The sequence below is a fragment of the Echiichthys vipera genome (genome assembly GCF_963691815.1).
Source record: "Echiichthys vipera genome assembly, chromosome: 9".
In the NCBI taxonomy this organism is placed as follows: Eukaryota; Metazoa; Chordata; class Actinopteri; order Perciformes; family Trachinidae; genus Echiichthys; species Echiichthys vipera.
Genome location: NC_139834.1, coordinates 9,188,611 through 9,214,500, shown reverse-complemented (window position 1 = coordinate 9,214,500; position 25,890 = coordinate 9,188,611). Strand labels below are relative to the sequence as shown.

General features: G+C 39.4%; 4 protein-coding genes across 4 annotated transcripts in view; 2 read left to right on the top strand and 2 right to left on the bottom strand.

The window, feature by feature from the left end:
• Nucleotides 1–4,160, bottom strand: part of magixb (MAGI family member, X-linked b) — a gene marked incomplete at its 5' end in the record, with an annotated part of 44,351 nt that extends 40,191 nt beyond the window's left edge. Inside the window, one exon of the mRNA XM_083920490.1 lies at nt 4,078–4,160. Coding sequence (XP_083776616.1) covers nt 4,078–4,160 — 83 coding nt within the window. The remainder of the gene's footprint in view (nt 1–4,077) is intronic.
• A 1,799-nt stretch (nt 4,161–5,959) lies between these two features.
• Nucleotides 5,960–13,143, top strand: gpkow (G patch domain and KOW motifs). Its single transcript, XM_083919683.1, has 11 exons — nt 5,960–6,156; nt 7,666–7,844; nt 7,952–8,097; nt 9,824–9,930; nt 10,516–10,720; nt 10,850–10,982; nt 11,772–11,931; nt 12,045–12,165; nt 12,384–12,453; nt 12,781–12,866; nt 12,951–13,143. Exons 1-11 carry the CDS (start codon nt 5,963–5,965, stop codon nt 13,077–13,079), a joined length of 1,530 nt encoding a protein of 509 aa, XP_083775809.1. The 5' UTR covers nt 5,960–5,962; the 3' UTR covers nt 13,080–13,143.
• A 156-nt stretch (nt 13,144–13,299) lies between these two features.
• On the bottom strand, nt 13,300–19,645 carry pqbp1 (polyglutamine binding protein 1). The gene is made up of 7 exons (XM_083919944.1): nt 19,567–19,645; nt 17,313–17,380; nt 17,100–17,211; nt 16,315–16,415; nt 15,958–16,134; nt 15,818–15,875; nt 13,300–13,672 (listed from the first exon to the last, which is right to left on the bottom strand). Exons 2-7 carry the CDS (start codon nt 17,377–17,379, stop codon nt 13,522–13,524), a joined length of 666 nt encoding a protein of 221 aa, XP_083776070.1. The 5' UTR covers nt 17,380; nt 19,567–19,645; the 3' UTR covers nt 13,300–13,521.
• A 45-nt stretch (nt 19,646–19,690) lies between these two features.
• Nucleotides 19,691–23,111, top strand: timm17b (translocase of inner mitochondrial membrane 17 homolog B (yeast); the record flags this gene model as incomplete). Its single annotated transcript, XM_083919890.1, has 6 exons — nt 19,691–19,716; nt 21,087–21,186; nt 21,287–21,350; nt 21,677–21,805; nt 21,889–21,999; nt 23,011–23,111. 6 exons carry the CDS (start codon nt 19,691–19,693, stop codon nt 23,097–23,099), a joined length of 519 nt encoding a protein of 172 aa, XP_083776016.1. The 3' UTR covers nt 23,100–23,111.
• Nucleotides 23,112–25,890: the final 2,779 nt, after the last annotated feature.

The following is a 25,890-nucleotide window of genomic DNA, read 5'->3' as shown; positions in this document are numbered from 1 at the left end:
AGCTGCAGCTGTTTGGAATTTTGTACTTGAAAAATGACTGAAATAATGAATTGATGATCAAAATTGTTGCTACTTAGCTTAGCTTTTCTTTTGATCGACTAATATTAGCTCAGAATTGGATGTTTTGGGCTTTCAGCAAGTTGATCGAATGAAAGATAGATAGATAGATAGATACCTTTATTTATCCCTGAGGGGAAATTAGGTCATCGTAGCAGCGGTACAAAACAATCAGAAGTACAAAAAAAAAATACAATATAAAATACAAAATATGACCTACAAACAAGATAATGTTTCCTTGAGCCCTCAGAACTTGTGTTGGGCTTTTTATCACTATTTTTACTACAACCTATAGACATAACAATCGATTACTTGAATCAATGGATTGTTCCAGGCTTCAAATAAATAGTACATTTTGATTTAAAGACTTTTCTGAATAATTGATTGAGCTAAAACATAAAGATGTCCATTGTGAATTTTTAACGCCCAAAGTGATGTATTCAAATGTTTAGTTTTGTCCAAAACCTCAAAGAAAACCAACAAATCCTCATAACTGAGAAGCTACAACCAGTGAAGGTGAAACACTTCTGCTTGAAAGATGACTTAAACAATTAATAAATTATCAGAATAGTTGCGGATAAATTTTAAATAAGCTTAACTTCATCAAACTTTCAAGCATCTCCACCCAATATTAGAAACAAGGATTGCATAACGGAAATCTTGACCTGTCTGAGTTAGCTCTCCAGTTACAAAGGTGTTTAAGTTCAGAGGTGAGGAAAACAAACAGTTAACTTGAACCCATCGAACACAAAAGTGAACACCAAATTGAAGCATCCTCCCGTGGGTGTTGTTGGAGGTCAGACAAGTAAGGCGTCTTAAATAACCAGTGACCTTAAACGACTAGTCTGGTGGAGCAGCAGACAGACGTTAAATGTACAAGAAATCTCACAGCTCCGACTTTGCCGTCTTATCTGACATCCGCGCCCTGACCTCTCCTGCCGAACATTTTCACCAAACTGTGCGAGCACCGTGGGGTGCACCAAAGCATCCTGATGCTCACTCACTTTCAAATCTAGGGCACAAGAGTGGTCGACACAAAACAGACATCAGTGGCAGATTTAAAAATAAAAGATTAAATGCTTGTGGGTTGAAAAAAAAACACACAAAATATCTCCCTCTGTCATACAACGGTGGCGTATACACGCACGGAAACAATTCTCCCTCGATATAAACTCAATACATGAAAAAGCTGATAAGAATACGGGGAATGAAAAGTACATTCGCCATTCTCTGCACGCCATCAATAAATCCACAATCTATTCTAGTGTGTGATTTTTATTAAAGCTGCTCTTGTATTGACTGCATACAAAGGGACTTAGTGCATGATTAAAACATTGTTTGAGTCACACACACACACACACACACACACACACACACACACACACACACACACACACACACACACACACACACACACACACACACACACACACACACACACACACACACACACACACACACACACACACACACACACACACACACACACACACACACACACACACACACACACACACACACACACACACACACACACACACACACACACACACACACCTGATAGGATAGCAGTGACGTTCTCTTTGGGGACATCAAACAGTATCTTATAACGTCACAGGATCAAGGTCAGGCCAGGGGGCACATTAGCAGGCCGTGTTTTGTACACAGTGCTCTTCTGAGGAATACCACTGTAACAACAGGTCCTCTTACTCAATCTGCCAGGAAGCATTACATCCCTCACTGCCATCAGAGACGGGCTCTCATCAGCAAGAGACAGAGAAAGAGAGAGAGTGAGGAGAGAGAGCAGTTTAATTAAACAGAGCGAATCAACTTCTCAACAGCGATTATGGATAAGAGAGAGAAATGGGGAAATTAGGGAAATTTAAAAAGATACAGGAATTAGAGCCAGCGGCAGCTTTGAAGGGGGATAAAATAGTAGAATCAACACAGAGGAAGGTGCGGTACCCTTATGAAAGACTCGCGGAAATCATAAAAACAAAATGAATTATTCATGAGGAAATGAAGGGGAGGTTCGGTTCACTGTAATGGGCATTTTTGTGAGGTCGCAGTTGGTAACCTAAGCAGGCCTCCAAGTGTGTGTATGTATGTGTGTGTGTGTGTGTGTAAGAGGGATTCTGCTGATTCAGTAGGGATGGGTGAAGGTGACCCTCGCCTGCTCCTGCTGCCTGTCTCACCACCTGATATTGATCCCAGTTGTCCAACTCAGACCTGACTCAAGGATACATGGATTCATTGCCTCCTTGACATTTCAAATATGGCACTGTGTAAATTGTAACCCCACACACTATCATTGATTAGTTATTGATTGGCCACCTCAGTCAGAGTCTAACCACTTAACGCGGCTTATCCAATCCAAATTGAATCTCGATGCACAGAGGCAGGGACACGAGTGGCGGTTCCAGCATGGGAATATTGTTGTTGTTTCATATCAGACTCTTCATGAACAATTGAGAACTAAGAATAGAGCAGGCTACAACTGCAGAATCTAAATGCAGTGGCTGGGAGCAAAGGTTTGGACCACAGATGGGAGAGTGTGTCTGCGTAGCCCTGCCCTGTCAAGGGTAAACTGCCTTCAGCTCACACACACACACGCACAAATGCACACGCACACACGCACACATGCATGATTTGTTTTCACCACACCTTAAAACAGCAGCATTAATATGCATGATGCCGAAAGACACAGGAGGTACATAATTAGACAATCAACAACTCCCAGATGACACGCAAATACGACAGGAGGAGAAATGCACCTCACTTCATCCTCCCCTCTCGTTAGCAGTGAGAGTGTGGAGTCGCGAGAGTGTGGAGTCGTGTTCGTACGCGACATGCATTTCCACTTACTGGTGGATCAAACTTGGGCTGAGAACTGGAATCAAAGGAGGATGAAGATGCAGGATGACACCGAAAAGGTTTTGCTTAGTTAATTGTGCAAAACAGGTGCCTTGCGGAGGAAAACGCAAATAGTGTGAGGACCAGAGCAGTGTGTGTGTATGTGTGTGTGTGTGTGTGTGTGTGGACAGTGACACCACATGTCTCCCCCTTTCTTCTACCAAATTACTGATTCATTATTACAGCATAACCTTGACTGTGCTCTCCAAATCCACAGCAATGCACACTATTAAGTCAGGGTCAAACATCCATCACTTTAAAACGAGCTCCCTGTAGCGAGCATGGACACACCCTAAACAAACAGCAACAGCGAACACACACACACACACACGCACTTGCACATGCGCACACACACACACACACACACACACACAGACACACACACACACCCCTGTAATTATATAATTGTGAGGACCATCAGTGACACAGTGCATTTCCTAGCCCCTTCCTAGCCCCCGAACCACGACCCTTTATCTTACCATAACCATCCAAATAAATGCCTACGACAACCCGTTTTCGTAACTAACCTGCACCTAACTCTATCTACACTAAACCTTAAAACCAAGTAACCCTCACACAGGCCAAAATGTCTTCACTTTCCAAAAATGTAATTGGTTCTCATGAAGCTGGATGTGCAACCACACACACGTATATACAGAGCAACAAGGCACACTACACACATGCTTGCACACACACCTGGCCATGAACTACAGAGATCATTTTGTCTATTTCTTATGGCAAAATGGGCTCAGGTGCAGCGAACACAGGCTTGTGTTACCTTTTTTTTTAAAACAAAAAACCCCATTATAGATTAACAAAAAAAAGGTCTAAAACTTCTCAAACCTAATCATGAGTTCATGCAACAAACATGCACGGGCACCTGCTGCTAAAGGAGGCAAAGTTCATGTCAAAACCACCCTCTTATCCCTGTATGATCTATGCGCCACCATCATCACAAACCCACATTCTTCATTCTCTCCTACACACTGACTAGTTTACATGAACACTCACTCACCCTGTCTCTCACACACCCTGTCTCTCTCACACACACACTTGGGTTACACACAACAGATTCTCATATTTCTTCTATTTAGGGAAAATACTGACCTGCCTTGGCGCTGACACACACACATTCTTTTCAAGCAGTTCAGCCTTTCAAAGAGGATCCGTTTGAACGCGTCTATATACATCGACCCGACTGAGGTTAAATAAAAATGCCTGAGGTCAAATAAATACGAGTTGTTATGACGAGCAGCAGGTGCAGGTGCAGCAGCCTGGTGTGTGATAAGAAAAAGCAGTGTGTGTGGATGCAGTGATGAGTCTATGGGACCACCGTATCCCAGAGAAAGTCAGGCGATGCGCACGGCTGACGGGATATTTGGACAGTGATGCTCAGAGAGCCGCGTCGATCTTGTAGAGAGAGGAGAGAGAGAGGGGGGAAATACTCTCTCTCTCTCACACACACACACACGCACAAACACACACACACACGCACTATCTGGCAAATCTGACAGCGGCCGCTTATAAATTTAGCAGCTGCTGCACTACTATAGGCAAATCAACGTGGAGGGTGGATCCAAACGTGTTTAACTTGTGGGGAGTAACAAACCAACAATTAGTGCAGGACTTTCATTTGACTATGGGAAGGATGTCTTACCTTCATGTTCGCTTCCCCCCTTGTCAAATCCTTCCCTTAGAGTCTTCCTTCGGCGGATCGTGCAGGTTAATTGATGAATTAATTACGGAAGCATGTCTTGGTTCTGTTCCAGCAGTCGAGATAAGAGACAAGCGTCGCTGCTGTGACCGGGGAGAGGTGTCATTGAACTGCAGGCGCAGTGCTTTCAGGGCGCGGAGCGTCAATTGGAGAACATCAGATCGGATTTGATAAAGGCTGCTGTCCAGTATAGGAAGTGTGTTCAAGGTGATGATCCTGCTCCCCTAATAGGCACTTTTGAAGCAATGAAACGTTATAATAAAAGGCGAAGGAGAATGTTATCTCGGGAAGTTAAGGAGCACAAAGGGGAGGGAATAAAAAGAGTTAAAAGCACCGCCCCTTATTATTCCCACCCTGTAGCCTACCTGCATCAGCAGCAGCACTTTTCGCTTACGAGTTATAATAAGCATTCAAAGGCGTGAGAACCAACTTAAAACGTGGGTTTTTCTAGACTCATTTGCACTGTTTGTACAGATGCGGCGAGTGAATTTAAAGCGTTAATGACGCACATGGGGCAATTGTTCACTATGTAACAAGTGATATGGACACATGAGCCTGAACACCCCAATAATTCCTACTCTTCAAAAATCTGGAATTATTTGCAAAGAATAGTAGGAACACTAGGCTAAATTATGCAAGTGTCTAAAATAAATTAATGAAATTTTCAGTTCTGTAACAAATGATCACATTAACCTGTAAATTTGCAACCGCTGTTTTGACAATTGAAACCACATAAATACTTAATTATTTATTTATACTTAAATTATTGGATATTATCAAGAAAACACATACTATCCTGTTTTATTTGTAAATATAAGTGAAGTGTATTTCTTTCTGTGGATTATAATCACATTTATTTTATCAAATCCATACTGTACTTATGGGGGCCTAAACATAACTTAAGTCTCAATGAGTAAATGCATTAATACATTTATAAATAAATACATAAATAAATAAATAAATAAATACAGAAATAAATGCTTTAAGAATGTATTTATTTCTGTAGGTCTATTTCTACAGTATGTCCACATGCAATGAGGTAGGGGTCCCATTTATTCATGCATTTATTTATTCATTCATTTCAGAATTTATTTATTTATACATTGAGACTTGTTTAGTCCTCCACATATACTAACTATAATGTGTCGTTTTACCCTTAAAACTGATGCATGACGGGATTTGTGGTACGTTGTGAAGACTGGAACAAAGCCAGCTTAGCTGATAAAACTACAACTACCAGAATGCAATTCAAACTACTTCTGTGGGTTCCAAACAACAATGGCGTCGCACGGAGAAGATACAGGTTCCCCGAAATCTGTGGTTTCTGGGGACCAAGTGGAGAGAAAAAACACGGCGGTGTCGTTTGGTTTTACTAAAACAGTTAGCAAATTTAAACCTTCGACAGGCGACGCTGGACTCAAGAAAGATGAGAGAGATTACTTGACCGGAATTGACAGAAAAGAGCTGCAAAGGTAACCTTAGGCTTCGGATGCTAATGCTAACATACCGGCCGGGGCATCATATGTATAAATTAGTTTAAGTGACATTCCATTGGTTATCATTAGCGTAACGGCTACCTTTCCAGGTAACTGACATCCCATTGGTTATCATTAGCGTAACGGCTACTTTTCCAGGCAACTGACATTCCATTGGTTATCATTAGCGTAACGGCTACTTTTCCAGCTAAATGACATTCCATTGGTTATCATTAGCGTAACGGCTACCTTTCCAGGTAACTGACATTCCATTGGTTATCATTAGCGTAACGGCTACCTTTCCAGGTAACTGACATTACATTGGTTATCATTAGCCTAACGGCTACCTTTCCAGGTAACTGACATTCCATTGGTTATCATTAGCGTAACGGCTACTTTTCCAGCTAACTGACATTCCATTGGTTATCATTAGCATAACTGCTACTTTTCCAGCTAACTGACATTCCATTGGTTATCATTAGCGTAACGGCTACCTTTCCAGGTAACTGACATTCCATTGGTTATCATTAGCGTAACGGCTACTTTTCCAGCTAACTGACATTCCGTTGGTTATCATTAGCGTAACGGCTACTTTTCCAGCTTAACGTCACATAACGTCACTTCCCAGCTGACTTACGTAAACATACCGGCGCTACGTAAGAAGTCTGTTCCTATTTATTACCTGAACCCGAACCAAACTTTATCCATAATCCCAACCAGTTGTCTTTCACGATGCTTCACAGCGTCTTCAACGTTTTTTAGGCCAAGAAGGACCCCATAGCTGAAAGAGATACGAAGCAGGCTGTGTAAATGTATATGTTTATTTATTTCACAAACTTATATTTGCTAATAATACGTTGCATTCATGTTAATTTATATTTTCAGAAAAAAAGGCAAAACAATACAGCCGGGGAATACTAGATGCATTAGTGGAAGAAATTAGAACAAGGGCAAGTATAAGTCTCCCAAAAATCTTATATGCCTAAGTAAACCCTTGCTGACCACAAACTCAGGCTATCGTCACCCAGGAGGAGGAAGGCCCTGGTGATATTGTATGGATGGTAGATCATGGTTTTCCTCTCATCAGAACCACCATAAAGGGCCTTTCCTTGGAAATAATCAAGGAAATCAGCTGGAAGACTGGTCAATCTCTACAGGAGCTGGGCGATAACTGGTGGATCTGCTTTAAAGCCTGACCACCCGGACACCAGGCCCCTTTGATCGTCCCTGATGGTGGCTGTGTTTCAAATGTAGTGTCACTGTGAGAGACAGATTTCATTAGTGTTAGTTACATTACACTCAAACACAGATTAAATAGATCTGATTCGGGAACAGACTTTGACACAACCACTTAGGTTAACATAAGCGCAACGGTTAGTTTTCCATTCTGATCTAAATAGCTAACAGTTCAATTATTACACGTTGTTAGCCATTTAGCCACAGTAAGTAAATCTTGTTTTGAAGCAGCACTGAGTGCCACCTTGCTAACTTCCCTCTGTTTTGCAGTACAAAACCATCCGATAAGCCCAAAGAGCTCATCATCCCCCTGATCCAGAAGAATCGCTGGCACAAGGTGGACCGAGCGGGCCAGACCGCAGAGTGTAACAATAGTGGAGGAAAAACACAAGAAACAACCGAAGACAATGACTCTGTGGAGTCACAGGCTGTCAAAGAACTCATTGAAGGTGTGCACATTAAGAAGATGTGGTTTAGTGTGTGTGTGTGCGTGCTTGTTGGAAAGGCTGTTGTTATCATAACTTCTCCTTCACACATCTCTAATTTGTGCTTGTAGATTCCCGGAGACAGCTTGAGCAGTGGCAGAATGGCTCTCAGTCAGAAATCAACCCAAACCTCGCCATCCCCCTGTTGATGCAAAATAAAGTACCTGACGGCTTTGAGGATGGAGATCATGTAAAGGTGGATCTACGGCCTGAATCTGTAAGTATGGACATCAGTTATGTGACAGACACACTCTCTAATCTCAAGCAAAGTTACACAACAAAGCACATGAACTTGTTGCTACATTGGGCTCTTTCTAATATGCTGTTTGTAGTATTTGGTGATTTTTTATTCTCTTGACTTCACATCAAGATGAAAAATTAGAAAAAGTTTTCCAACTCCAATATTTTTTTTATTCTGTTCATGTGAAATAGACACACACACACACACACACACACACACACACACACACACACACACACACACACACACACACACACACACACACACACACACACACACACACACCTGGGAGTCGCTTTTATGCTTTTTACTTAGTACGCTCTCTGTTGTTCCCAGCTTGGGTTGGCTGCCTTGCTCAAGAGCATTTGTATAACAGTTTGAGGAGTGAATGGCTCTCAGGCCCTTAGTTAACTGTCAATTTCTTTAAATGGTGTCAGATTTGAAGATCACAATATAATCTGCTAGAGAGGCATGCCAGTGAAAATATGAAAATACCTGACAGTACAAAAAAATCTGGTAGATGGGCTACTTTGACGCTGATTGAAATTTGAGTGTGTGAAAGTGCTGACGGTCCACTGAGTAGAATAACACCCCTGTGTGCATACACAGTTGTGTGCATGCGTATGGGTGCAGATGCCTTTGTCAGTCCAGTAAGGCTTGGGTGGCAGACAGGCGTCAACAGTCTCCCCAGAGACATGCAGGTCACCAATCAGATGTCCGTTCTTTTCTTCAGAGGCCTCACGCCTCGTCAATGTCATCCCGTATCTGCTCTAACTGCAGATGTGACTGTCAGAACATGAGAGTCAGTGGAAACTTGCTCGCGGTGCCCCAGAGCTGATTTTAATGCAGCTCTGCTCTGATACAGTGGGCTCCCAGCTTCCCTCAGAGGAAAGCCTTCTGCGGAGGAGACAGAGATGGGCAGGTCCATCGCTCTGATGAGGGTTGCTGTGGCTGCTGTCTGGTGACTTCAGTCCGACCGGGCTGAGTTTGTTTACATAATGCTAGATGCACCCGCTTCCCTTAAAAATACATCCGGCGCTTGTATTGACGCAATGATTTGTTAGAAAATTCCACTGTAGTGTCCGAAATCTCGTTTGGTCATTCCCTATATAGTGCACTATTTAGTAAACACTATATAGGGAATAGTGAGTGAGTGAATGAAGGAATGATTTCGATCCCAGCTTGTGTTTTGTTTAGGCAAGGGGTGTCTCCTGGGTAGAGTGTGCAGGAGGCAGGACGTGGTTGGGATTACACCTCGGTCACATAGCAGGTTTATAATTTGGTCATAAACAACAGAGTCTCTTGCCATTCTCTGAATTTGTCAGGCGATTTTGGAGTCGACGCACTCCGACAGACCTTCACAAATCTCGTTGTGTCTCCAGTTAGACATTTTCGTTGCTGTCTTTGCTTAGATCACGCACCTTCTTCACCCTCTGGTGTTTGTTTCCTTCCAAGCCACTTTGAATTCAGCACACAATGAGCTGCTCTATTCACACATGGGCTCAGACATTACACAGACGTTGTAATAGGGAGCAGGCAGTGTAAACACTGTTTGATGTCCGACCGATTCCAACATCTGCGTTCTCACATACAGCATTGCAGTAAAGGTAATGTCTAGATCATTTCAGGTTTGCAGTGCATGTGTAAAGGAGGCTTATGTCTCTTGATTTTCAAAAATATAATATCACTGTATGTTTGTCAGTCGACAGAGGCAGATTATGAGAGCGTTCCTGTTGACGCTTATGGACTCGCTATGCTTAAAGGAATGGGCTGGAATAAAGAGGAAGGCATTGGACGCACCTTTAAACAGTAAGTAACAAACTGGCCCTTAGCGTTACCATTTTCTCTTTTAATTTAACATTATGCTTAACATGCACCGCTGCGGTGTTTGAATTTGAGCTGAAACAACTGATTGGTCAACTGACTGATTAGTCCCAGCTTTTCTAATGTGAGGATTTTCTACTTTTCTAATTTTTATACCTCTTTATACAGAATATCTTTAGGTTTCTGACTGTTAGTCGACTCAAACAAGATATTTCAAATGTGGGCTTGTGCTCTCCAAATGTTTGAAGAGCATTTCTCGCTACTTTTTTTAAATATTTAATTTACAAATGATTACTTATATAACAATCAGCAGTCTAATCTATAACGAATGGTATCATTAGTTGCCACACTAGATTGAAAACCAGTTACATTTCTGAACATTCAATGTAATTCCTTTTTCCATAAGGAGAAGCAATTGACAGGATCACACTTATATCTGTTCTCAAGAAGCTGAGTAGCTTGTTTCTAAAAACATGTTTGTCTCAAACTGCATCCACCTCCTGCCTCCTTTACATCCTGTCCATCTCTTTGTTTATTGATTTAATTCTTGTTTTTCTCTTGTCTGCTCAGACATGTGAAGCCAATCGAACACCAGCTGCGCCCTAAAGGTTTGGGTCTTGGAGCGGATCGTTCAGCAATAAAGGATCTAGAGCCCACCAGACATAAGCGTCCCCCCAAGCCAGGTGAGGAGCGAGAGAAGGAGGAGGAACTAGTGATGGGTCCAGGCGGCTGTGTGCTGGTGGAGTCAGGGGCACATAAAGACCTGTATGGCAAGGTAGGGTTGATCTGAAAAGTGTTTAATTTAATAATCATCTGTTGACATGCATTTATCTCATATCACACAGTTTTTATAGGTATTGTTTTCTCTGAATAGCTTGTCATGACTTTCATTTATGTACTGCAGATTGAAGGGGTTGATGCAGACAACGCTCGAGTTGTGGTGAAGCTAGCTATCGGGGGCAGGTCTGCGACAATCAGCCAGTATGCTATTAAACTAGTTGGACGCAAGGAGTACGACAAGAACAGCAAAGACCTCAGTGAGTAACTCTCAACAAAGGAAATAGAAAAAGTTTGAAATGTGTGGGAAATGATCTGGATGCTGATGGATACCAAATGAGATGATATTTCACCCCTTTTTTGTAACATTTAGGGGGCATGAAATGCCAAAATTCAGTTTGCCCTGACACTCATTTTTACTCATCATGATGTGTATTATTTGACGCATGTAAAACAGTTATATGTAATGACAAAGGCAATATGACACAAACTTTTAGTTCCACATTACGATGGCTGTCGGAAGTTTCCAGTTAAAGGAACAATTCTGAAGCCGACTGCTGTTTGTACAGCTAAATTGATTTAGTGATTTACAGAAATTTAGTTTGCAACACTTCATAATTCATTATTTAACTTATTTTCAACATGAATATTTATGAACCCTTCTATGTTAGTTAATTTAGTATTGCTTGTTTTTTGGAGTGTTGTTTAGACAAAACAATCAACTTGGGCTTTTTGAAACCACGAGAGGCCTTTCCTGACATTTTAGGAACAAAACAATAATGGAGAAGATAACTGGCAGATGCCTCTATGAGGTCAATAATTGTTAGTTGAAGCATTAGTTGTGCAAGGCTAAACAGTCTTTGTCTCAAGTCTCCTGACATTTCAGCATCTGTGTGGGGGGAAGAAAAAACAACAAACTTTATTTTCAGTAATAAGAGAGTAGAAATAAAAACACCACTTGGACACTGACACACAACACTACAGTGTCCATGTTTTGGGTGCCATATTTTACTTTACACCATGTTAATCAGGTTTTTCCTGGTAACCAGGCCGCCTCAGTAGAGCCCACAAAGAGAAGGAGAAAGAGCAACAGAGACGGGAGGAGAAAGAGAAGCGAAGTAATGGCGACGAGGTAAAACACAAGTCTTCCGAAAGAGATGGAGGAAAAGATGAGAGGAAGAGGAAATACAGAGAATCCAGTCAAGACGGGTATACGCTTAAATTGTACTATTTTATAAATGCTAACACACTGCTATAGTTCTCATTTCCATTTATGAGTGAGTGAGTACTGTACGTTTGTGTTTCTTACGTTTCCTCTGTAGAGAAAAGCCTGCAGTGAAAGAGGCAAGGCGGCCACCGGCTCCCCCCTCCTGGCTCCAGAGAGACTTGAAAGTTCGCTTCATAGACAAAGCTTTCAAAGGGGGCAGATACTACAACTCAAAGGTAAACATTGTGTTAAATCGTTTTGGATTTGTTACATTACCACCCAAATAGGAGCAGTTAAAAAAGATACCCTTAAAAAGGCTGCAAAAGTGCTGCCCAGACCCGAAAACATATGAAATATTGCACCATATATTAAACTCAGTGAAACTAAGTGTTTTAATAATTAGAAATGTTGGGTGTCTGTCAAAGTTTTTAAGATCAGCCATGTTTTCTTCTAGATGTGTGTGGAGGATGTCCTCACACCGACTACCTGTGTGTGTCGAACTGAAGAGGGAAGACTGTTAGACGGTGAGTCATTAGTGCTGTTTCAGTCAAAACGTTTCTACAGCTTTTAAGAGTCAAATTCAAGCGCTTTTTGTAGCACTTTCAAGGCACCTAAACAAAAATAACCAGACTATCATCACATCTAAGTTACTATAAATGCAATCATGAAACAGTCTTTGTAAACAGAATTTGTTTATATTTGAACTCAAGCATATTCCTAACCTTGAAAACACATCAGTTAAAATTAAACATTTTCCTTTGTATGAACCCTGTTATTCGTGAATAGGTAATCACTTTATCCCTGAGTGTTGCCATAGTAACTTAAGAAAATGCTTCCTCTTTCCGTGGCAGATGTGAGGCAGGACATGCTGGAAACCATTATTCCAAAAAGTGAACATGATTCTATAATGGTTGTACTGGGTGAGCAGAGAGGACAGGTAAGCAAAGGATCCCCTTTCCTGCAGCATGTGTGTACCTGTTTGTACTGTAACTAAACACAGCGCGTACATTTGTCTGCACAGGTCGGCCGTATTCTCCAGCGGGACAAGAATAAGTGCAGAGCGATGGTCCAGCTCGACCGACATGATGAGAAAGTGTTCACGCTGGATTATGACACCATTTGTCAATATGTAGGAGCAACAGACCACTGATCCACACTCTCCCTGTCCTGTTTCATCCCATCTTAAATGTTGTTTTTGTGATTAAAAAAAAAAAAAAGGATTTTAAAGCATTGCAATTTTGTAATAAAACATTGTCAAGAATTTATTTGTACAGATCTTTCTTTCCAAGATTTACCACAGCCCCATAAAGAAAAGTTGCAGTGAGTCGTTTTCACAGTAATCTTTCCATTTATTAGAAAATGAAGTCCACTAATGGCTTTAGTAACAACAAGAATGTCAATCTTTACGTCATATAAAAACATATTTACAACTGTTCTACATGGTTGAGTATGAATGCACTGGTGGTGTTAAAGCTCAGCACTCAATTTCTGCAGACATGTTTCAGAATGAAAAACACAAGCTATGTCTAATGACACATGTTAACCTTTGAGCAAAGGGAAGACAACTGTACAGCTGCGTCGGGGAGCTCAGCTTACTCCTTGGGTATCTGGTTCGCAGCATTAGCCCGAAGCACGGCTCCTGGACTCGGGTACGGCCGCTGCTGGAACAGCGGCCCAGCCGCTGTGGTATCTGCACCCGTCTTTGCTTCATTACGCTTGGGCAAGCCACTTGACCACGTTCCCCTGTAAAAGATGAATGTTTTTTATGCAGTCAGCTCACAAGGATCACTCCACCAATTCAACACATTAAATTAGTTATGGGGACATGTTTAGGAGCCTAGAAAGCTCACGTTTCATTTGCTCATGCAGGTACGTCTGGACCCTCTTCCATTCACTCAAATTTCCAGCAGCTTTAGATCTGACTGACCAATAAAGCCGTTTATCTGTTTTTGTATGGCGGGTTTAAGCCGATCACTGACAGGGGAGCATCATAGTCACTTATATTATTGCCGTTGTTAGATCCAACTCAGCTTACCAGGCAGATGGAACTGTCAAACTAGTTGGCGCTCATCGAAGATTAAGCAGGATTCTGTTCCTCTATTGCCAATTTTTACTGTTTAGCTGTAATGTGAGGAAGTTTGTGACTCGGCCGCATCGTTTCATTCAGGGTTCCTACGCAGTCTGTAAAAGTATGGAGTTCAATTTGAGTCATTTCCAGGTCTGGATAGGTTTGGAAAAATGTTTGTGTTGTTTCCAGACTTTTATCTCACTTTCTAAAATAAAATATATGAATCTATACAAATTAAACAAGTTTACTAACGCAGCACAGCCGACCTGTGGATGATATGAAACTAATCAAGCTGGCTGTAGAATGGGGTCGGGTTACCATGGTTACTGTTTACAATGCGTCTGCGATTGTCATTTATTGATTTTTTTTCCATATGTGTCATCTACATTTTATTTCTGATTTATTTTTATTAGTTTTTATTTACAGTATGTTTACTCCGTCTAAAGCCAATGAAGCACAGACTTTTGTTTTCTTCTGTAGTTCCTGGTTAATGTTTATCTCTACTGTTCCTGTCTGTAGAGTTACAGGTTCACTTATTCATTTAATTATCATCTCTACTGTTCCTGTCTGTAGAGTTACAGGTTCATTTATTCATTTAATTATCATCTCTACGGTTCCTGTCTGTAGAGTTACAGGTTCACTTATTCATTTAATTATCATCTCTACGGTTCCTGTCTGTAGAGTTACAGGTTCACTTATTCATTTAATTATCATCTCTACGGTTCCTGTCTGTAGAGTTACAGGTTCACTTATTCATTTAATTATCATCTCTACTGTTCCTGTCTGTAGAGTTACAGGTTCACTTATTCATTTAATTATCATCTCTACTGTTCCTGTCTGTAGAGTTACAGGTTCACTTATTCATTTAATTATCATCTCTACGGTTCCTGTCTGTAGAGTTACAGGTTCACTTATTCATTTAATTATCATCTCTACTGTTCCTGTCTGTAGAGTTACAGGTTCACTTATTCATTTAATTATCATCTCTACTGTTCCTGTCTGTAGAGTTACAGGTTCACTTATTCATTTAATTATCATCTCTACTGTTCCTGTCTGTAGAGTTACAGGTTCACTTATTCATTTAATTATCATCTCTACTGTTCCTGTCTGTAGAGTTACAGGTTCACTTATTCATTTAATTATTTTAGCATTTAGCTTGAATAAAATGCTGTGCATTGAACATGTCTCGGTTTGGAGTTCATTCACTTATATGAGCTACAGTACGTAGGTAAAAAATGTCTTACATGGTCAGAATTTAACATACGTGTTAAAAGTTGGATTTTAAAAACATTCATGACATAAGCATCTAACGATTCAGATGTTAAATATTGACCGAAAAATCCTCCGCGAAGTCTGGAAATGTCCTGAATTTTGAAATGGAAACTGTGTGGGAACCCTGTTCATTGCTCTAAATGGTTGTAGGTCTATCCAATTGCATTACAGAGGCCCATTGATACTTCCCATTGGAAAACGAAAAAGAACAGAGAGGTGATGCCAGGCTACATATTTAGTACTTCTCAGACTATATAATGTCTTCTGTGGCTTTGGAGAAGCTTTGTCATGTCAGAGAAAAATAATTGCATCTTGGAGCTTTCTTATTTATAACAGAGCCTGCGTCACAAACAGGGTTGTGGAGTTTAAATGACGTGGCTGTTTCTAGACAGGGAGGGGTCTAATGGACATTATGGGAATTGTAAGCTTGACCCATGCTGGGGATTGAAAGTCAGACTATTTGGGCCTCTAATGCTTTTATTTTGTTCCGTCTGTCTCTTCTGACTTCATACTGCGTACATTTGATTACCATGACTGTCATACTGTACCTTGGAGCATCAGAATAAGCACTTGGATCCATGGGGTCCATCTCATCATCTTTTCTCCCTGAAAGAAAAACAAATATGTAACATCCATTCATGTAAACAGCAAAATGTTAGTGTCATGTGATGCAGATGTAAAACATTACCTCTTTTGCTTTTACTGTATGGTGCTATGTCCTCTCTCCTCGGCTTTCTTCTGTCTCTGTCCCTCACCTCATCCCTCTCTCGCTCTCTGTCCCGTTCTCTTTCCCGGTCTTTGTCTCTTTCTCGCTCTCTGTCCGGCTTCTCAAACGGCCTCTCGACTCTTTCTTCTCCTCCCTCAGCTGTAAAATTTAAAAAAAATAAAGGCAACAGTCACAAAATACATCAAAACAAACTGCATTCTGAGTTTTATAGCGAAATGATGATCAGACTGGCAATCATCTGTGAGTCGAACATGACTGCAATGATCGATCATGTCGTCATTAAAAATGTTACCTTATGGAGGCTTTTTAATGTCATACCTCGAATTTTCTTGGCAGGTTTTGTCACCACTGCAGTTGGGTCATTTGGGGACAGCCAGGCCACCAGATCAGTCTCTGCATTCCAGTAATAAGGAAGACCACTGGAGCGTGAAGGGAAAAAATATGCAGAAATAACTTATTTAGTAATCAATAATGAATAATGTCAATGGAAAATTGATTAAACTAAGTTGATTATTAAAAATACACTACAAACTCTGCACAGTAGTACTTCAATCATTAATGGATACAAACACCAAAAGGCAGTATGACTTACTTAACATGCTACATAATATAATAACTATATACACATACATTAACAGAGTGGCTTCAACAATGTCTCGAGACACAAGTGCTCAATATCAAATAAATAAGAGATGATAAAATAACCATGAAATAATCACATGTTTTAAAACTCATTATGAAATGTTTAATCCAACGGTGAAAGTGTAGTGACTACCTCTTACCCTATTTCTTTAGGTAAATCGTCATTTTCCCAAATGACAATTTAGTTTTATAATGTTGCTCATTATATAAATCATGCTTCATGTTTCTGAGAAAAGTACCAACCCAGTGTGACCTTTTGAAATTATCTATTTCAGTGCCAGACTGACGTTGGGCTTCCTGCGTAATTCTACAGTTTGACCCCATAATAAACATATTTGAGCAAAATAAAACACTATTTTATGTGATTTTAACAATCTAGGAACTCTTTAAAAAAATGCTTGTGTGTGTAAAAGTCTGTCAGTCAACAGTAACAACTTATTGCAGAACTCACGCTTACGTACCAAGCAGGGTCGAACACTTTATACCAGTTTGGTGGTAGATTCTCCACTCTGGTGGATTCATAATCTACGTTGTTGTCATCATAATCTTCAGCAATAATCTCCTCATCTACCTCTGGATGAATTGAAGGGGAAAAGTTGTTAATGACACAAGAAAATAAAAACATGTATGAATGCTATGCACATAGGGTTTTCTTGTAAAAGGTTTTTCACTACCTTGGTCTGATGGTTTAACAATCCCTCTCTTGGCCAAGCGAGCCAGCAGTGCCGCGGGTAAAGGCATCCTGCAACAGAAAGAAGGGAGGATTAACTCATGAGGAGGAGGAGGATGATGATGATGATGAGGCCACCAGGATGGCAAACCTTCATCCACCATCTTTAGCAGCTGGAAGCAGGGATACACAAATGTGGCTCAATTATACTTACCCAATCATCCAAATATAATGAAATCAATAAGGAAATATACAGCCTATTTTCCAGTTTTTTATTGTTTCATTGTTATGTGCTTTGGTGTTCTCTGTTCCCTGTGGCTGTCCTACAATATGGGACAATAAAGTGAATCTTGAATCTAACTCAAAACGTAAAAATATATGTAACATTGGTAGTTTTTGGTGATGTGGACAGCAAAACTACACATATGGCAACATTAAAATAACAGTTTAAATTCCCAGCAGCACTTCAAAACTACTTCTGTGACTGTATTTTTGAATGTTAAAGTTGTGATTTATTAATTGTTCTGTTCAAAGTTATAACCGTTAAGAAGAGTATACAGTTAATAGGGGTCCTCTGTTAAAAACTCACAGCTTGTCCTGACCGTAGTGCTCTTCAGGGCGAACAACATTAGATATTTTGCTGCCTGTTTAAGACTCACAGCAATGGTTTCAGCAAGGCACCGGTATCATGATATATGGGGAAAAAATCAGTATCCTTCCGAGCACTTGTGCGTTCCCACACTCCATGCCACCCCTCAATAAGTCAGTGCCCCACTTGGGCCAGCCCAGTCAAAACGCCTGGAAACTATGGTGGACTAAACATGACTCAAGTATGAATAAATAATGCATAAATAAATGTATAAATAAATACAGGAATAAATAAATAAATGCATAAATAGATAAAAACTGAAATAAATTAATAAATAATGCATAAATAAATGTATAAATAAATACAGGAATAAATAAATAAATGCATAAATAGATAAAAACTTAAATAAATTAATAAATAATGCATAAATAAATGTATAAATAAATACAGGAATAAATAAATAAATGCATAAATAGATAAAAACTGAAATAAATTAATAAATAATGCATAAATAAATGTATAAATAAATACAGGAATAAATAAATAAATGCATAAATAGATAAAAACTGAAATAAATTTATAAATAATGCATAAATTAATGTATAAATAAATACAGGAATAAATAAATAAATGCATAAATAGATAAAAACTGAAATAAATTAATAAATAATGCATCAATAAATGTAGGAATAAATAAATAAATGCATAAATAGATAAAAACTGAAATAAATTAATAAATAATGCATAAATAAATGTATAAATAAATACAGGAATAAATAAATAAATGCATAAATAGATAAAAACTGAAATAAATTAATAAATAATGCATAAATTAATGTATAAATAAATACAGGAATAAATAAATAAATGCAGAAATAAATAAAAACTGAAATAAATAAATAAATGCGTAAATAAATAATAAATGCATGACTTAATAAATAAATAAAAACAGAAATAAGAAATGAATGCATGAATAAAAATAATAATACATGAATAAATGCTTTAAATTTATTTCCTCCTTTTTTGTTCACCTGCATTTCCATCCATTTCTGTATTTCGGGCCCCGTTTATTTATTTATTCATTCATTTATTTCAGAATGTATTTATTCCTCTATTTATTTATACAATATTTATTCATTTATTGAGAACTAGGTCATGTTTAGTCTTCCACCTAAAGCAACAGGGCTGAACGTGAATGCAGCAGAGCCGTTACGGTCCGACAGTAACATTGCTGTGAGTCTGCTGTTAGTGATCCTGATGTGTAAGAAACCCTGAAGCACGACTGAGAAGAATTCAGTGATGGTAATAAAATGGGTCATTTCAGCTCGGTCATTCCTCCCCTCCGCATGCTTTTGTACTTCTCTGGCTCAGTGTGAAACGTTTGCTTCTGTTGCTGGGCTACTTTTAGTTGCTCGGGCTTGAACAAAATCTTCTTTATGAATAATAGGGCCATTCCGCATTTCTAAATATACCTTTTAATGCACGGTAAACACGTTTATTTCCATTCAATGACTGCACCGCCCGCTTGGTGGCTGCAGCGGCAGCAGCTGGGTTTTCAAAAGCAACGCACACACCCGTAAATACCGCTAAACTAACACTTACACTCAAACACTAAAAACACCTACACCTATATAGAAAATTAAATTAATTAACATCAAGTCAACCTTACCTATTTCTTTAAGGAAGTCGCCTCTCTGATCTTCGAGGAGAGAAGACACCAACAACTTCCCTAAAACGGCACACGGCGCGCACAGTGATGACGTAGCACCGTTCTCTTGACGACAGCAACAAACATGGAGGAGTATGCCCGTGAACCTTGGTGAGATTTAAACATTTCCCTTTCGTTGGTTCTTCTACAGACATGATTTTGTCTTTTTTTTAATGTCATACTGAAGTTGTAGTGCGAGTGAAGCTTATTGAAGGACATAAAGAGATAAAGCTGTAAGTTACACAGTCTGAACCCTTTACTTACTAATAATATGTAGTTTTAGGTTTGGTAAACAGCTAAATACATCCTTAAATACAATTCACACGTGCCTCTTGTAATATTGTATGTTAGTGTTGTTTATTTATTTATTTCGATTTTTATTTATTCTTTCTTAATTTCCTTTTTTTCACTCTGGTTTTATTTTATAATAATATAATAATATAATAATATTATTTGTTATGTGTTGTTATTTATATATTTATTTGTATTAATTTATATTTTGGATACTAAAATATATCAATAAGATAAATAATAATCATTTTTGATCAAATAAAATAAATTATAATATATATTCCATAGGAATATATGAGAAATAAATTGTATCTGTTAGATACTTGTTAAGTACAGTTAGAACAAAATTTAAGTCTGGAAAAAATAAATAATAATAAAGAAATAAAAATAAATGTATGACGAAAAAGCTGTAACTAACTAACTAACAGTGAATTATGGAGATGGGGTGGGATTAAATAAATGTATACATGTCAAAAATAAAAGTATTTTTAAGTATTTGTTATTCATGTATCACTATGCTTTTTATTTGTCTAATATTGTGAAATTTTCAGTTTTTTTTACACGTTTGAAATAAAAAAAATCTAACCAAAATCAAATGTTGCTCAGTTTAAATGTGTGAATTTAAGCAAGCCTTCAATACTGTCAATTAAAGATAAATCAGGAGTGTGACTGTGATGTTAGTGTGATATCGTTACATACAGTGGTTGGGACAGAATCCCTGGATGAAACAAGCCTTTATTGATCCCCAGAGGTCTTGCAACAGCACAATGACATAAATAAGTACAGTCAAAAAGTAATAAATGAATATGATGGTAAATAAAACTACAATAAGAATAGAAGTAAAATATGAACTAAATGTGACAAGGTGAGTTCATTTATTCAGTACATTTCAGACACAAAGCCAATTCAAAAGTGCTTTACATAAGCACAAACATACAAAACAAATAAAACTGAAAATAAGACGCTTCATACATAAATATAAATATGGAATATGTAAAGGTTTTATGAGGTGCAGAAGAAGGTTACGGCTTTAAATGACCCCCAGGAAAAACAGAAACTATTTTGAATGGCTTAGTGGTACAGATGTGTGCTTTTGGTGTTCGACAAAGTTAAAGAACGTCTAATTTTTTGACATCACCCACTTTATCTTATCTTTAACTCTCTTCCTCCTTCTTAATGTGTCCCTGCAGTCCCTGGAGGGTAGTGGATGACTGTGGGGGTGCTTTCACCATGGGTGCAATAGGGGGAGGGGTGTTCCAGGCGATAAAGGGCTTTCGTAATGCCCCTGCAGTGAGTTCACCACATAATTCTAATAATAATCATTATCATTATTTGCTCCAACTCCCACCAAGTGTTAAAGACAGAATCCAACAGTGCTCTAATGTTTCAGGGTGTCGGCCACAGACTGAGAGGAAGTGCAAACGCAGTGAGAGTAAGAGCTCCACAGATTGGAGGTGGGGAGGTATTCTTTTACTATTTTTTTATTTTCCAATGCTTTAAATGTTTTATGTAAAACACTTTGAATTACCTTTATGTAAAACACTTTGAATTACCTAGTTGTTGAATTGTGCTATACAAATAAAAGCTTTCTTTCCTGTAGCTCTTTTGAGTCTTTATATGCTTATGGCACATGTTGGAGTTAAATGGTATCATTCCTGTGTACGTTAAATGATTTAACTATAAAAGGGTTTGTTATATTTGACTGGCTTGAGCCCAGTTATTGCATTTTCTTTGCTTTAAAACCAAAATCATACCGTGTCTCTTTTTGGTGGTTTTGCAGGTAGCTTTGCTGTATGGGGGGGACTCTTCTCCACAATCGACTGTGGTTTAGTTCGCCTCAGAGGGAAAGAGGATCCATGGAACTCTATAACAAGCGGTGCACTGACTGGGGCCATCTTGGCAGCGCGCAGTAAGAGGAAGTCCGTACATCACAATGAAATGACCACATCAACTCCATTTGTGTAATTTAGTGGATTTTGTGTTTCTCTCCAGGTGGGCCGTTAACTATGATGGGCTCTGCCATGATGGGGGGGATTTTGCTCGCTCTCATTGAGGGTTTTGGGATCCTCCTAACCAGATATACAGCGCAGCAGTTTCAGAACCGTGAGTGAAGCTGATTGAGTTTTTGCAAATTGTATTTTAAGCAGCTGTAGTCACTGTTTTTATTAATATTGGATCACATGATTGCTTGTGTTCAAATGACTCCACAACTTTATTGTTTTGCTTCACTATCACTGCTCTCACTCCCTCTCTCTCTTTCAGAAAAAAAACCCTCTTAAACAAACCATACGCTACTTGCAGAGCACCAAACAGCAGACAGACACGTTTGGACTCTCGCTGATAAACATTGTGAAACAATTTGCAGCTAAAGAGACTCATACTTCCCTCAGAAACCAAAGCAGTGGACAGAAACGTGACACCACATCGGTTAGATGTGTAAATAGGCAACTTCGCCACATTATCTTAAAATGTTTTAACATGTCAGTGTTTCCACTGCCCCCCTAACAGTTATTGCAGCTTTACATGAACAAGAGGAAAGCCATGAAGTTCCTCTTACAGTGTGCAGTAATTAGAGTCTCATCTTTCATCTGTACCTCCTGAACAGTAGTTTCACTGCATTATTGCTAATAACCCACTTGTTCAAAGTAATAACCATTAATGAAAGACCATAATATGCAACTAATAGCCCACTGTGGCAACACTGTGAGAAAGGCCCCTTTAAGCCTTCAACAATTTGCAACATTTTCTCTGAGACTTTTGACGTTTGACTCGTTGTAGGAGAAGCAAAGGTGTTACTGATAATGTTAACGACAGTGTGCACAATACCAGGACCACCAAACTAAAGGATTCGATTAACAAGTTCAATTAATTATTTACATCAGTGCTTCTCCTACTATGACACGTCAAAATGTCTTCTGTAAAATGTAGGAAGTCACTATAAATAAGTGTGAGGCAGATTAAGGGAAAGTGGGTACACCAAACAGGTTAGCTGAGCAGCAGAAATGTTAAGAGCGCATGTATTGTATCCTGTTTTTTATTAATACCACTGATGAGGTACTGCCTAAGAAACCTGAGAAATGAACTGTACTGTGTCTTCCTTCTTGTTTTCCTCAGCAATTCCCTTTGCAGAGGACCCCAGTCAGTTACCTCCAAAGGATGGAGGACAGCAGCAGCAGCAGGGGGCAAAGGGGCAGTTTCAGTAGAGACAACAAGGCGTGAGACCAGTTGTAAACACAGTGAGTCAGACCAGACAGTAGGGGGGGGGGCGCCAGAGGCTGACCAGGAGTTGGTGGAGATACTGGTCCCTAAAGGTGTCAAGTTGCACTATGTTCTTATATCTCAGGGCAAATTACTGTGAGTTTTAGTTATTTATTTATAATGTTTTTGACAAACCTCATGTTTATACCTCTGGTATCTCATGCACCACTTTCTGTTTTAATAGTTACTCTAGTCCCTTCCACACATGCACTGCAAACCTGAGATGATCTAGGAATTACCTGGCGGAGCTGCATGTGAGAATGCAAATGTCCTAATTAGTTGGATAAATGGACTTCACCCTGCAAGCTCCCTGATGCAAAGTCTGTGTAATCTCCAACTGCACCCAAAGTGTAAGAATTCACAGTAAGCAAGTGGACGCGTTGATGACATTTCTATCATGCAGCACGCTCAGAACCGGAAGAAAACAAACATCTGAGAGTGAAGAAGAAGGGTCATTTACGCAAAGACAGCCATGAAAATGTCTAACCAGAGCGACAACATGATTTGGGAACTTTTTGAAAATTGTCTGACAAATTCAAGAAACGGCAAGAAACTTGGATGTTTATGAGCAAACTAGAAACCGGCTTTGTTACCACGGTGTAATCCACATCATGTTCTGCCTCCTACACTCTCTACCCAGGCACCCCTACATGTGTGTAAGGGAAACTCAATTTCTGGAGTTCATATGAGGGAAATGTCTTTTGTCTTCACTGGGAGATTTTGGGATTAATGCAATTGTGAAATGCATATACGTATAGGATCAATTTGATTATTCAACGTATGGGCAACGTCTATATATTAAAGGAATAGTGCATTTCGGAAAATATGTTGTTTTGCATAGAGTTAGATGAGAAGATCAACCACAGCTCACACCTTTTAGCTTAGCATAAAGACTGGAAAAGGGGAAACAGCTCACCTGGCTCCGTCCAAAGGTAACGCATTACATCTATCAGCACCTCTAAATCACAATAATTAACATGTTATACAGTCGTTATATAGTCGTACAAAAATTAAAGTGTGAAATAGTTGATTTGTTTTCTACCGCAGGGTCTCTTGCCGGACTGTTTATTGACCGAGAGCAGAAACTTTTGGGGTTTAAATTGGCTTCAATCTTCTCATGTAACTTTCAGCAAAAAAGCAAATACGTGTATTTTCCAAAACATTAAAATATTCCTTTAAGCCTCCAAAGATACTAAACTTGTATGCACAGATTAAGTAAACAGTGAAACCAGTGTTTAATGGCTAGGCAGAAAGACCAGTGAGGTTTTGTTCTGTGAGTAGTCTGGAGTCTTAAATGATCTGTTAGCTGTCACATCAATGCAAAGAGGTTTTTAAATGATGTCTGTGTGCTTAAGAAGTGTCTATAGGCTCAACAAAATCTCATTCTTTGGTTGTAATTTATCCTGATAAGCTTCTGCCTCACCCGGCAGCTTTTGTCATTTTGAATCTTTGTTGAATTATTATCATCTTCCATTTAAGAAGGACAAGAAATGATGGCTTGAATTGCTTATTCATGCACCCTTAGTCACTTTAATCGCTGCGTTGTCTATCAAGCAGCGGAGCACTTTTAGAATAATATGGCTCTTTTTTCTTAAAATTGTAGCATCTGCCACAGGTGGAGCTGGCTCTAGGGATGGGAATCGGTTCTTAATTTTATAATCTGTCAGCACTGTATGCCTCCAAGCTTATTCAAATCAGTTCCTTTTATCTATATCAGCATGTTTTCCTGACAGTCGCACTTTGAAAAGCAATGATGTCAAACTCAGTCGTCTACATCGCTGGAAACGTGCAACATGATTGGGTCATGAGAGGAAGAAACGGTCCAAAGCGTAGCTTCATTTCCTGGAGACAGATGACAACATTGCTGCTAGCTTGAAATGTCTGTTAAAAAAATAAGTTCAAGTACTGTGAGGGTGGAAACACCAGCAATTAAGCTGAAGCATCTCTCTGCACCACATGGGCTTTAATCCCAGGACTTTGAGACTCTACACACGAGTGCCACTGCTTCCCAACTAAGCAGCACGTCTGTTAAATGAAACTAAATACGCAGGCAGGCTCAGCAGATTTTTTCTCCTAAATGAAAACTAACACTGTACAAATAACAAATGTTCTCTCATTCCATCCACACTGGGTTCAAACAGCTGCTGATGCTGCTGTGTAGGCGTCCTTTTTTTCCACACAGAAAATTGATCTGGGTATCGACAAAGAAGCAGACTGATGAGCAGAGTCGATACCTGCATCGGCATCAATATAATTGGATCAATTCCCATCCCTAGATAGTGTAGTGTGATCCTGTGTTTTGCTGTTAAACTCTGTATAGAGGGAATGATTATTCTATGTATTGTCTTACTATATTTATCTTGCAAAAGCTTAGAAAAAGCAATAAAGGCATCAGATGTTCTTGAAGAGACGGTGTTGTTTTTTTCACATGGCTCTATAGCTTTAGAAAGCCTAAAATTTTGCAGTGATGTAAGATTGTAAAAAGATTATTGCACCTGGGCTCAATCACACCGTCTCTCTATTTACTGTGAATGGACGCCCCCTGTCGCCTCTGCGCCGGTACTGCACCCACCGGCTGCTTCTCTCCAAGGTCCTGAAATATTTGCAGCGAAGCCTCCTAATTTTTTATATCCTGACCATCCTTCTTATTGTACCTCTGCTCTGTTAACTTTACCTGTGCAACAAAGCCCCAGGGAGCCGCAGAGTTTCTCCTGAGTTTGCCTCCACCTGCCCCAG